We start from the raw sequence: 12,320 nt of genomic DNA, 5'->3' as shown, positions 1-12,320 counted from the left end.
CCCAGTCTTTATATCGCATAAATGTTTATGTATTGGATATCTGCATCAATTTTATTCTAATGAAAATATTATTAATATCAGACTACATTATGCTTTTGTTATCACCAACAATAACTGTGACGTTTCGTATGTGAGTGACCACTAGATTCACAGTGATCTGCCACCTGAAAATGTCCAGCCAGAAGCAGAAAGTGACCACTAGTGAGGGCTGCCCAATTCAGATGCTGGAAATCTACCGTCTGGCAGAGTTTAGTTTCAGCATGCCTGGTTTGAATATTCAAAATCTCCTGGAGGCACAGATTAACAGGGTCAGGTGTGCAAGATTAGAGCTGGAACTGAGCTCTGCAGAATGGTAGAGCTCCAGGAGTCTGGCAGCTCTGAGTTGCAGGATTTCAGGCACCTCTGTAGGAGTGGGACACCTCTGGGCTACAGGATGGGTCACACAAACTGTGTACAGCAACAGTCTCTATCTGTACAGCAGCTAGTGGGACCTACGAGGCAGGCGTTTCTAATAAAGTGGCCATTGAGTGTAGAACTGTTGTGATTTGTGGTAGCCATCGTCTTTTGAACAGAATAAGAAAAACGAGAAACAAGAGAGGCAATTGGTTGTTGCATTTGAGCTGATTTGCATATTCTGTGTCATACAGCAATCAGATCTCAGTCTGAATAACTGGAGATGCCAGTGTAAACACATGAACATGAGCTGCGTCCCCAAATCTAGGCTGCATTTCTCAGCCACTACATCATAGAAGGCCATTCCAAAGTGAAGGACCCTTTGTATAGAGTCTAGAAATGCAGCCTACGTTCTGAGTGATTTTGAGGACGCGACAGATCAATCCTTCCCAGCCTTTGGTTACCCACAGTTTTCTGCGTACGAACGACGCAAAGGAAAAAAAAAAACAGCATCACAAAATACATCTTTGTTACCTTATAAAGTGTAAATGACTGATTAATTAAAGCATTCGTCCACATATCATATTTTATTTAGAAATACAGGGAGATTCACTCGAAAGAGGCCCCGAATATTCTGTAATAACTCTCTCTAGGATGAAGCAATCTGAACGAAACAACATGCAATGAGCTCCTCAGTATATGGAGCTTTAAACAAGCTGGGATGCCCCAGCGTTGGAGCGATCTGCCATGACCTTTAACCTCCGTTTGCAACTTCCAGGTGTGTACCCCCGTACCCCTTCATGTGTCTGGCAGAAAACAGAGACCACTTCTAGCACCGCATGTAATGCAATCGATTACACATACATCAAGGTGTATAGCATATTTTTTTGGTTCAGATTGCTTCATCCTAACGGGAGTTACAACAGAATATTCTGGGCCTCTTTCGAGTGAATCTCCCTGTATTTGGAAGAAAACCTTGTTATCTCTATTTTTGTCATTTTTCAGTTTTTGACATAATTTGAAAATGCCTGTTGCTCTTTACATTGCGTGTAAATTTCATGAAGGTTGGACCAAACAAACGGCCCAAAATTACATGGGAAAAATTCTGGTTCCATTGACTTAGATTAAAAGTAAAGTAGGTTTGTTCCTTTTCCTGTAAAGCTACCACTTTGGAGATACGAGGTTTTCTTCCAACAACAGCGATATGTAGTTTATCGTACTACATAAGAACATCTCCTCCATTTCCGCAAAGAAATGAAAAAGCAACAAACACAACGCGACGGGCTCCATTTTCTCTCACCAGTTGCCTCACAAGTTTCGCGCCACAATTGCAAGAGGCGGGACCTTTCTGGTGACGTCACCATGCAGCCTTGATAGGACTGCTCCATTTGTGTGACCAATAAGCTACTAAGGAGGAGTCATAGTCATAGGACAGTCCTACTGATGACCCGCTCTACCTCGGCTGCAGCCTAGACTCTGGAACACAGCTATGGTTTAAATCTTAAATCCAGATACAAGATGCACAAAACGAGCAGGTCTCAACTGAATGCAGAGCAAACCAGAAGAGTGGATAGAAAAGAGCCGATATCTTTTAAGTGTAATCCTAAACAGGACCTACCTGATCTGCCGGCAGCAACTCACAAATGTTCAGAAGGTTGTATTCACAGTAAATGCATTCGGAAAGGTTTCTGTTCATTTCAGACTTTACATCTCACGAAGCTGAGAGAAGCTGAGCGACAACAGCTGAGCTGTTTTCTGTCTGGGTGTGGGTGAGCACTGCTGTCGAGGTTTCTAATTACTGGGAATGGAATCGAAAACAAGAAAAAAAAGGGAGGGAGAGAAGCAGGTAACAAATACGCTCAACATAAATAAATGATGTAGAAAACCTGGAGCTCGCGTGACCTTCTCCTTCAGCTAAATCAAACCCGAGAGCGGCGGGCCTGCGAGCCAAGAAATCAAACCATCTCAGGCCGCCTCTTTAAAATAAATATGTATTTACTACGGCTCGGAGAGCAGGCATGGCACCGGGCGCTTTGCTCTGATTTATTGACAAAAATATCAAACGCTGAACGATCCAGGCGCGCCGAACAGATGACCTGCGGGGCAATGAGCTGAAAAACAAATAGGGGAGAAAGAGGGGAAAAAAAGGCAGCAAGAACTATCTGCTTACCGAGAAGAAACTTCTGGGCAGCTCGGAGACGCATTTGTATTCTCGTCAAGCCACCACGGCTTTGTAATCATTTTCCTATCTTGCTCCAGATGAGCGCCCCGTTGGAATATGATAACTAATCGATGCTTCTTCTCGCACGTTTTGGGGGCCAGTCCGGAGAGTTACGGAAAGACCATGGAAATGTGGCAAGAGCGCATTGATTTGGGTCCAAACTCGGCTGCGGGTGGCCGTGGAGGGAAACTAAAAACAAAAACGAAGGCTGTTCTCTTCCCTCTTTCATCCCAGCACTTGAAGGGAGGCAGAATTGCTCACAGTGGCGGTGATTTGAACCAGACATCTGAAGAGCTTAATGCTTCTCTAAGCTTCCTCACAGTGTTTTACAGAGGCATTAAGGAGGTTTTGGCCTAAAATGTCCTTTATTAGTCCGTTCATGGCGGACAGGTATCACCAACATCCCATATTGACACTCAGAAGACTCGTGTAGGTTCACTGGTGGCTTTGGATAGTAAATAAAATGTCTATATTTGTGTTGTAGTCATGGCGACCCCTGGTTCCTATCACCACCACTGTAAAGACATCTGAGTCTGTACAATCAACGATTACACAAAAAACCACTCGGAATGACTTGAGATCTCCGTGATTGAATTGTGCCGAATTTATGAGAAGTTTCCCTTTAAGCACTGAATTATATTGGGAAATTATATTGATTAAAGCAACAGTTTGCCAAATATTGTACAGCTTATGTCAGCTTTACACTGTCACTATGAAAGCTAATATAGCTGATAAGTAATGGAGGCTAATGCTCACCAATAAGAATCATGCAAACGGCATGGCAAAGTAATTTCAGACATCTACACTGCCAAAAAATGACATCTTGTTAAGTAAAGTTATCTTAAATCTAGTCAATAAATCTAATATTTCTCTTGTTGAGATTGTTGTAAGCTTAATTTAAGATTGTTTACCTTGTTTCTAAACATTTTTTACTTGTTTTAAGTAATTTAATTAAGTAAAATTATCTCGCTATAGTGGCAGATAATTTTGCTTGTTCTAGAAATGTGGTTGAAACCAGCAAAATGATCTGCCAGTATAGTGAGATCATTTTACTTGATAAAATTATCTAAAACAAGCAAATAATGTCTAGAAAGAAGCTAGAAAATCTTATAATAAGTGCACAACCATCTCAAATGGGAAATATTACATATATTGAGTAGATTTAAGATCATTTTACTTGACAAGACACCATTTTTGCAGTGATGAAGATCCAAGCATGGAAAGAAGTTATCTGACCCTTTGACCTTGCCATAGCAGGGCAGGCTGAAGCTCAGCTGCAGCACACTGTACACTGCAATGATAGAATCCCAGACTGTAGCGCTCTCATTCAAATACAGCCTTTTAAATGGCCTTTAAAGCAAGTTAAAGCTTTTAAAGTCCTCTCGAGAGCCTCCATTGTAACAAGAGTAAAAATATTAGATACATCAACTAGATTTAAGATCATTTCCCTTGACAAGACACTATTTTTTTGCAGTGTAAAATCACATTAAGATGCTAAAGACTCCCCAGTCTATACAGTCCATATATGGAAACTGTACAGTATTATATCACTACTATTGTTCTGAATTCACGGTTAGTGTCACTGTCCACTCACACTGACGTTATAAGGAGTGTTTCAGCTCAGACTGCTTTTTGAATGAGGCACAAAACAAGGTCAGTGAGATCAGAGGCTCATCTACATATCACTGCTGTCGGAACAAAACCTTGTATCTCCGTTTTTGACATTTTTCAGTTTTTGACATAATTTGAAAATGTTTGCCTTTGTGTGTAAATTTCACGATGAACCAACCAAAGGAAACAGACCAAAATGACTTGGAAAACACTCCGGTTCCATTGACTTACAGTAAAAGTATGTTTTTTTCCTTCCATTTTGGATTTATGAGGTTTTGTTCCGACAGCAGTGATAAGGCACAGTCACAAAAACAGTCTGTTAAGTGTTTAGGGTTAATTAGAGTTTGTAAGATGGTCATGTAATAAATTATTATTGACTGCAAAAAATGGACCTCTTTGATAGACCTTGGCAAAAATATACTATCATCATACTGAAAGACATTTTCATGATGATTTCAATGCGTATCATGATGTTTTGGCACACAGACATGATATACAAGTGGTGCCTGATTTAAAAACTAACACGGTACAAAAATTTTTAGCATGGATTCACATGTTGTACTGCACTAAATCTGACTAACCAAGACTAATTATGCTCTCTTTTTAAGACATGCAGTTGGTCAGTACTCTTTAAGTACAAGTTAGATTTACAATTCGCTCAGAAAAGCGTATTTTTTGCCACAATAACAAAAACACACCATCAAATCGCCCAACTCTATTCTTTGATACTGCATTGATTTAATTCACAGTGTTAATTGGTTTTTTACTGTTGCTGCAATTTTAACATGCTTGTACTTCCTTTCTGAGTCTCTGTAGTTTTGGTTTTCTTTGCCATATCATGTCCATTTTGGTACCTAAACGGGCGCTTTGGTCAATAACCCGCATTGGCTCATAAACATGTGATTTTGATTGGCTTTTAGCAAGAAGACGTGTAAAAAGACCAGAGCAGTAAACAGAGATCGATGCATTCATCACCTCTATAGTGGCTTTATGAATAGAGCTTAACTGCAGTACATGGTGTGGCCAGATTAGGGCTGATTTTTATGAATCTGGCTCACTGAATCTAAGCAAAGTCAAATGTAACGACAAAATTCGGGCTTTAATGTGGTCACTACTCTTGTTTACAACTATATAACAGGTCTTTTCTGCATTTTTATAGCAGTAGGCTGTCATAAAGCCAGTATTTGGCCAGAAAATTAGCATTCTTTTTCTCTGACCACTGCTCATCCTTTTCTTTTGTGCCTTCTCACACTCGAAGAGCTCTCTCTCTCTCTCTCCCACTCCCTCAATTTCCATGTTTCTCCATCTCGCTCTCTCTCTCTCTCTCTCTCTCCCACTCTCTCAATTTCCATGTTTCTCCATCTCTCTCTCTCTCTCTCACTCTCTCAATCTCCATGTTTCTTCATCTCTCTCTCTCTCTCTCTCTCCCTCTCTCTCTCTCTCTCTCTCTCTCAATCTCCATGTTTCTCCATCTCTCTCTCTCTCCCTCCCTCACATCCAATAATCACTCTGTTCCTCCGGGGCTCCAGACAGCATCAGTGAGTCATGGCGTGTATGTTCCCGCTAGTCCAGATGGACCACTGCGGCCATCTCTTCATCCCCATCCATTACTGGAGATCATGCGCTCTCCTCTCCTGCCACCTGTTCTGACATGGCCATGCTAGACTGCGTCTGCCCCGTGGAAACCCCACCGGCGAGAGGCAGGACCAGCAGCGAATTAATTAGCGTGCCACTAAGCATGCAGTCTTGTGTGAAAATACCATCAGGAAAAAAAATGATGTCGCTTTCAAACGTACGACATCTGTGCCTGGACAAGCTGGGTGGAAAAAAATGATGCTTTTTTTACGTTGCTAACTCCATCTTAATTAAAATACTGCAGACCTCTCGGGAGTCAGAAGCTCTGATGAAGACAGTGAAGAATAAGCAGTGGGGCTGACAGTGTAAATGTCACTGAAACGTGGCTCTGTTGGTGAATTTAAAAGAGAGGTTGGGTGAAAGATCTAATTTCTCTTCAGCCCAAATACAGTCCAAAGCTCGCTGACATATCTGGTGCACTGGAGCTACAAGGCTAATGTATTCAATTCATTTCAATTCAATGCAGAATAGCTTTATTAGCATGTCTGTGAAGTATAGAATTGCTACAGCACGAGAACAGGGGCAATGAGCAATGAAAACAATAATGAAAATGAAGTAAGGTAAAAAGAACTAACACAAGTAAAGCTTATTTTTTTTATAATTACAATGTTATGATATTATCAGCATTGTAACTGTAATTATACTATTTAGTAAACAAATTACATTATATTATATTTCTAATTTATAACAATAAATTATGTAATGTTTGGGGTGAGTCGAGTGGGGATATGGAGGGTGGGGGTCAGTAGGGTGGGGGTATGGGGGGTGTTACCCACTGTCTCTCATGCGTTGACATGTTGTTACATATTTAGCAGCAAGGGGGTATCTGAGGGGGTATCTTGTGTCTAACAAGTAATAGAAGTTAATGCGCCAATTAGCTCATTACTTGCATGCATTTGATATGTAAAACTGTGAGGTTTTTTATTTAGTTTATGTCTAAAACATTTTAAGCAAGAAAACAAACAGGAATATAAATTACACATCCGGTGTGTTTTATTCTTACTCTGAACGAAAGAATCAATAATAAATGCTGAATTATGTTCTAAACTGGAAAACAACGTTGCATTTAACAAAAAAAGGAGGCCTCTTGCATCTTTTATACAGTGATAGACAACAATGTAACTCATAAACAGCTCTGGTTCTACATCCTGAAATTGATGATATGATTTTACTGTCGCCAAAAGGAGACATGCAGATGGCATAACTCCTCTGGCGACAGATAAACAAGTAGGGGGTGGTGCAGTACAGGCCCATCAGGATCATGTGATTATCTCAAATACATTGTTTCTGTGGTTTCTCACACTGTAAAAAACTGTTATCTATCAACACAGACAAAAGTACATTGCACAGCAAAAAACAATGACAGCAAACCTTCATCAAAACCTGAATATCGTCTGTACTTTTTCCATGTTTGAAGATAAGAATGTCATACAGTTTCAGAAACTACATAAGCAAGTCTGTTAAAGCAGTAAGCCACCAGAGGCCGTGTGTTACTGCGATTTTAACACAGGAAAGATGTTCTTAGGCACGACACAAAGCGGATACGACATACGCAAGTATTCTCCCAAGAAATGTTGTTTCTTTAGAGTATGGTATCGCCGACAAGCAACCATGGACGCTGAATTAGGAGAACGTTCGGTCACCCATTGCTGCATATTGTGGTCATTTCATGGATTTTTTAACCTTTTGTCACATAAAAATGAACATATGATAACACAACACTGTTTAATGCAAAAACCTTCACTTTATAAGTACTTTCTGGTTTACCAAATTACCACACGAGTCTTATTTAGCGCCAATCCAGCGGCGCCCTCTTCTCACGCTGGGGCTGAATCTCAAACGGCTCCCTGCTCCCTACATAGTGCACTACGTAGGAGTTTAAATACTGGATCCTGCAGCCCAGCAGAGCAAAACACAGCTAAGGAACAGTCATTTGGGATTCAGACACATCCACACTCAATAAATGAAGCACTGTTTCATAGCTAGAACACTATTTAGGGAGTACAGAGCCGTTTAGGATTCAGCCTGGGTTTGATGCAACTTCTGACAGATATTCAAGTGACATTTTTAGACTTTTATACTGCCATTTTACAGTTAATCACACCGTAAGTACTTTAATTCAAGCCTGTGATATTAATGATGGACTTGTTTAGGCTGTTGGCTATATTTTAGCCCGTTAGCTAGCTGACCAGCTATTCTAGTTAAACACACAAGTTGTCAGCCCCTCAGTTTAAACAAAAAAATGTGTTCTACTCCATCAGTACACTCGGTGGTCCACGCAAGCAGCATGAGAGTCAGATTATTCCATTAACAGCACAAAGGGTCTCTCATGCCATGGCGCAGTACACAGTTCAGTTGTTGTGAAGCGATCATAGGTGTGCGTATATCACAGCTTTGAACGTGGCTCAGCCAATCAGATTTTAGGACCGGAATGATCTGTTTTATAATAGAGATTATTAAAAACTCCACACTGTTTGAGGTAAGTGATGGCATGCAGTTGACACCGTGCTAATGCTAACTGGTGGGGTATAAGCTGTCATTGCTTAGATTCAGTCATGTGCAAAAGTTTGAACACCTCAGGTCAAGTTACTACTCCAAGGTGAGAATAACTGAACACCTTTACTATAGGGAACATTTATAATTACGACATCTTCTGCAAATTTCAGTGCAGTTTTTGTTTCTTTGTATTAGAATATAATGTCTTAAATGTGCCATAACTTTTGCACAGACCGGAATTTAACAGAGGTGCCCAAATTTCTGTACACATGCACATTAGCCTCATAGCTCCATAGCAAAACTAAAGAAGCAAACTTCAGACAAACATGTCTTGACGGATCGACTGACATAAAAGTTGTGCAGATTTATTTCCCGTTACCAGCCTTATCAGGGGAACCCAGGGAACCTACAGGACCTGGAGGAGAAACGGCTTATCAGGGCTTCTCTCAGTGGCTGGAGCAGTGACCCGTACCTCTCGCTGTCTTTCAAAAGCTCGCTGCCTTTCCTCCAGGAGAAGGAGGCCCTGGGGGAGGCGTGCGGGCGGCACTCGATGATGACCTCGCCTCCCCTCTGTACCAGAGTGGACTTCTTCAGCGGACTCTTGGAGAAGTCTGGAGGAGAGGCTGCGAACAAAGACACAACAAGTGTTGCTGTGCTTGTCTCAGTCTGGGCCGTACAGACATGCTCTGGTATGCGAGACACGTTCGTGTTTTATGAGCCGACGGCCAGACAGAACAGCTTCTGACTGTCGTCTCTTCAATGAATGAAAGGTCGTTTACCTACGACTTTGAGCTCAGCGCTGGCGTAAATGACCCCGTGCTCATTCTTAGCCAAACACTGATACATCCCAGAATCCTCCAGGTTGACTTTAGAGATTGTTAACTTTCCACCGTCGACGTGAATTCTGTCCTGGGGACAAAATGACAACAGTAGCTACAGCATGAATGCATAACAATAATAATAACAACAACAATAATAATAACATTAATAATAATAGCTAAAGCAGCATTCAAAAATTTGGAATCGCTGTTTTCAATACTATAAAGCCAATTTTGTTGCAGATACATGTACAAAGTGATTCTAATATGATGCTAATATTCTACAGATTGCAAACAATTTGCATGATGCTGTAAAAATCTATGAATTTTTTGATGATAAATGGACTTCCATAATAACTGGGAAAGCTGCGAAACATCCAGAACGAACTTAATATAATTAAATTAATATCCAGAATGTCTCACATTAGAAAAGCAGTAATAAAATGTCTCTGTTCATATAGCTATTCATAGGAATTTTGCTAATATAAATAGATAATTACAGTTTAGGATTTAATAACATCACTGCTGTCGGAACAAAACCTCATATCTCCGAAATGGTAACTTTACAGGAGAAGGAAAAAACATGCTTTACTTTTAATGTAAGTCAATGGAACCAGACTTTCTTCAAAGTGATTTTGGGCCATTTGTTTTGGTGCATTCATTATGAGATTTACAGAAAATGTAAACAGCAACATGCATTTTCAAATTATGTCATTTTAAATAAAAGAGAAAAAAGTTTTTTTGTTTTTTTTCTAACAGCTGCAATTTATTCATTTTTTACCAGGCCGTAACTTTTTCATTCTCAAAGAAATATAAAATACAAACAAACCATCAGTTTACATTTTGATGCCTAGTTTATCTACACAGTGGTAGTTATTACTGAATAAGAGGCATTAATATAGCAAGTGATTCCAAACTTTTGAATGCTAGTGTAAAGCCTAATACACACCTCATTACATACATTCCACATAAATAAGATGATCCTTGAAATAAACATCACAAATCTAAGTTGCTCAGACTGTTACAGTTTACTCCAACTACTGCTCGTCCACTGCCAAAATGCCTTTTATGATAGTGGTAAGAAAAGTACTGCACTCTTATAAATGAAGCTGCCAAAATGACCTCTTTGGAGCGATGCCATAGAAGAACCACTTTTTGCTCCCTAAAGAACCTCTCAACAGATGATTCTTTTAGAAACTCAATTGAAACCTCTCCATTCTTCAGTGAACCCAGAGTGGTTCTTCTGTGGCATCACTCCAAAGAACCTTTTCTGGCACCTTTGTTTTTGTTTAAGCTATTGTATGTACAGGGGACTTTTTCTTTTTTGTAGGCTTACATTATTGGAATACTAAATATGTTGCACTTTGATATATAGTACTGTGCAAAAGTCAGAGACCACCTTTCATTTATTTAAATGTCCAGTCAAAACGGCTATAAAGTGCAAGTCATTCATTTTTCAGCTTTAATTTTTCAGTTTTTCCACATCTTGATCCAAGTGATCCCAAACTATAGTTTGCCGAACAATTTTCTGGCCATTGTGTGCAGATTTGTTGGTTGCGGCTGATTCAGAAACAGAAGGAAAGTCATTAGAAGATGGATATACTGTTGCAGTCTGCTTTGGTAGACTAATAACAATGAGGGTACAGTTAAAAAAGGACAAAAACAAACAATGGAAGTAACCCCTTAGTCTCCAGGCCTGTTATTTAGCTATTAATCTTAAAGCTAAGCTACTATGAATTATGCAGAAACTGCTATGAAACTAATATGAAAGTTATAAAGTTATGACAATGAGGAATAGGGACTGGAATCACCCACATATTAGAATTCCCATTTATATAGTTATATTCATATGTATACAGGCCTTCATTGATAAAATGCAGAAAGTAAGGATTTATACAGCACTGTGCAACAGTCAAAATGAAAACTACACAGAAATCGTACAATATCACACTTTTTTCATTTATTAATGTGCCAAATGTTTCCAATGGGTGACAGGTCTGGACTGCAGGCAGGTCAGTTTAGCACCCAGACTCTTTTAATACGGAGCAATGCTGTTGTAATACATGCATGTGGTTTAGCATTGTCTTGCTGAAATAATCAAGGCCTTCCCTGAAAAAGACGTCGTCTGGATGGCAGCTTATGTTGCCAAAACATGTATATATTGTTCAGCATTAATGGTGCCTTCACAGATGTGCAGGTCACCCGTGCCGTGTGCACTAATGTACCCCTATACGATCATGAATACTGGCTTTTGAACTGTGCGCTGATAACAAGCTGAGTGGTCTTTAGCCCAGAGGACACAGTGTCCATGATTTCCAAAAAGAATTTCAAATGTTGATTCGTTGGACCACAGAACACTTTTCCACTTCATCTCAGTCCATTTTAAATGAGCTCAGGCCCAGAGAAGGTGGCAGCGTTTGTGGATCCTGTTTATATTTGGTTTCTTCTTTGCATTTTAGAGTTTTAACGTGCATTTGTGGATGCAGTGATTCATATACAGTGTTTCTTTTAGAAGTGTTTCTGAGCCCATGCAGTGATTTTCAATACAGAATCATGTCTGTTTTTAATGCAGTGCTGCCTGAGGGCTCAAAGATCACGGCCAGCAAATACGGGTTTTTGGCCTTGTCCCTTACATACAGAGATTTCTCCAGATTCTCTGAATCTTTTAATGATATTCTGTACCGTAGATGATGAAAAGCAAAAGTTCTTTGCTATTTTACATTGAGGAACGTTATTCTTGAATTGTTGCAATATTTGCTTGTGCAGTCTTTCACAGAGTGGTGAACCCCTCCTCATCTTTACTTCTGAAAGACTCCGCCTCTCTGAGATGCTTTTTTATACCCAATCATGTTACTGACCTGTTGCCAATTTACCACCAGGGGTTTTTGTTGCCCCCGTCCCAACTTTTTTGGAACGTGTTGTTGGCATCAAATTCAAAATGGGCATATATTTTTCAAAAAACAAAAAAATTTCTCAGTTTCAACATTTGATTTGTTGTCTTTGTACTATTTTCAATGAAACATAGGGTTTAAATGATTTGCACATCCATGCCTTTTTTTTTTATTTACATTTTGCAAAGCGTTCCAACTTTTTGGGAAATGGCATTGTAAACAAAGTGTGGTCTCTGACTTTTGCACTGTAAAGGT

At 39.8% G+C, this 12,320-nt stretch overlaps 1 protein-coding gene across 2 annotated transcripts in view; it reads right to left on the bottom strand.

Moving 5' to 3' along the window:
• Positions 1-12,320, bottom strand: part of LOC118807609 (contactin-4) — a 90,371-nt gene that overhangs the window by 47,410 nt on the left and 30,641 nt on the right. For both annotated transcript variants that reach the window (XM_036569645.1, XM_036569646.1), the window contains exons 8-9: positions 9,136-9,265; positions 8,829-8,979 (exon numbers count right to left, since the gene is read on the bottom strand). In XM_036569645.1, coding sequence (XP_036425538.1) covers positions 8,829-8,979; positions 9,136-9,265 — 281 coding nt within the window. The remainder of the gene's footprint in view (positions 1-8,828; positions 8,980-9,135; positions 9,266-12,320) is intronic.

This window comes from Colossoma macropomum, unplaced genomic scaffold, assembly GCF_904425465.1.
Source record: "Colossoma macropomum unplaced genomic scaffold, Colossoma_macropomum, whole genome shotgun sequence".
Classification (NCBI taxonomy): domain Eukaryota; kingdom Metazoa; phylum Chordata; class Actinopteri; order Characiformes; family Serrasalmidae; genus Colossoma; species Colossoma macropomum.
This window is presented reverse-complemented; position numbering and strand designations above follow the sequence as displayed.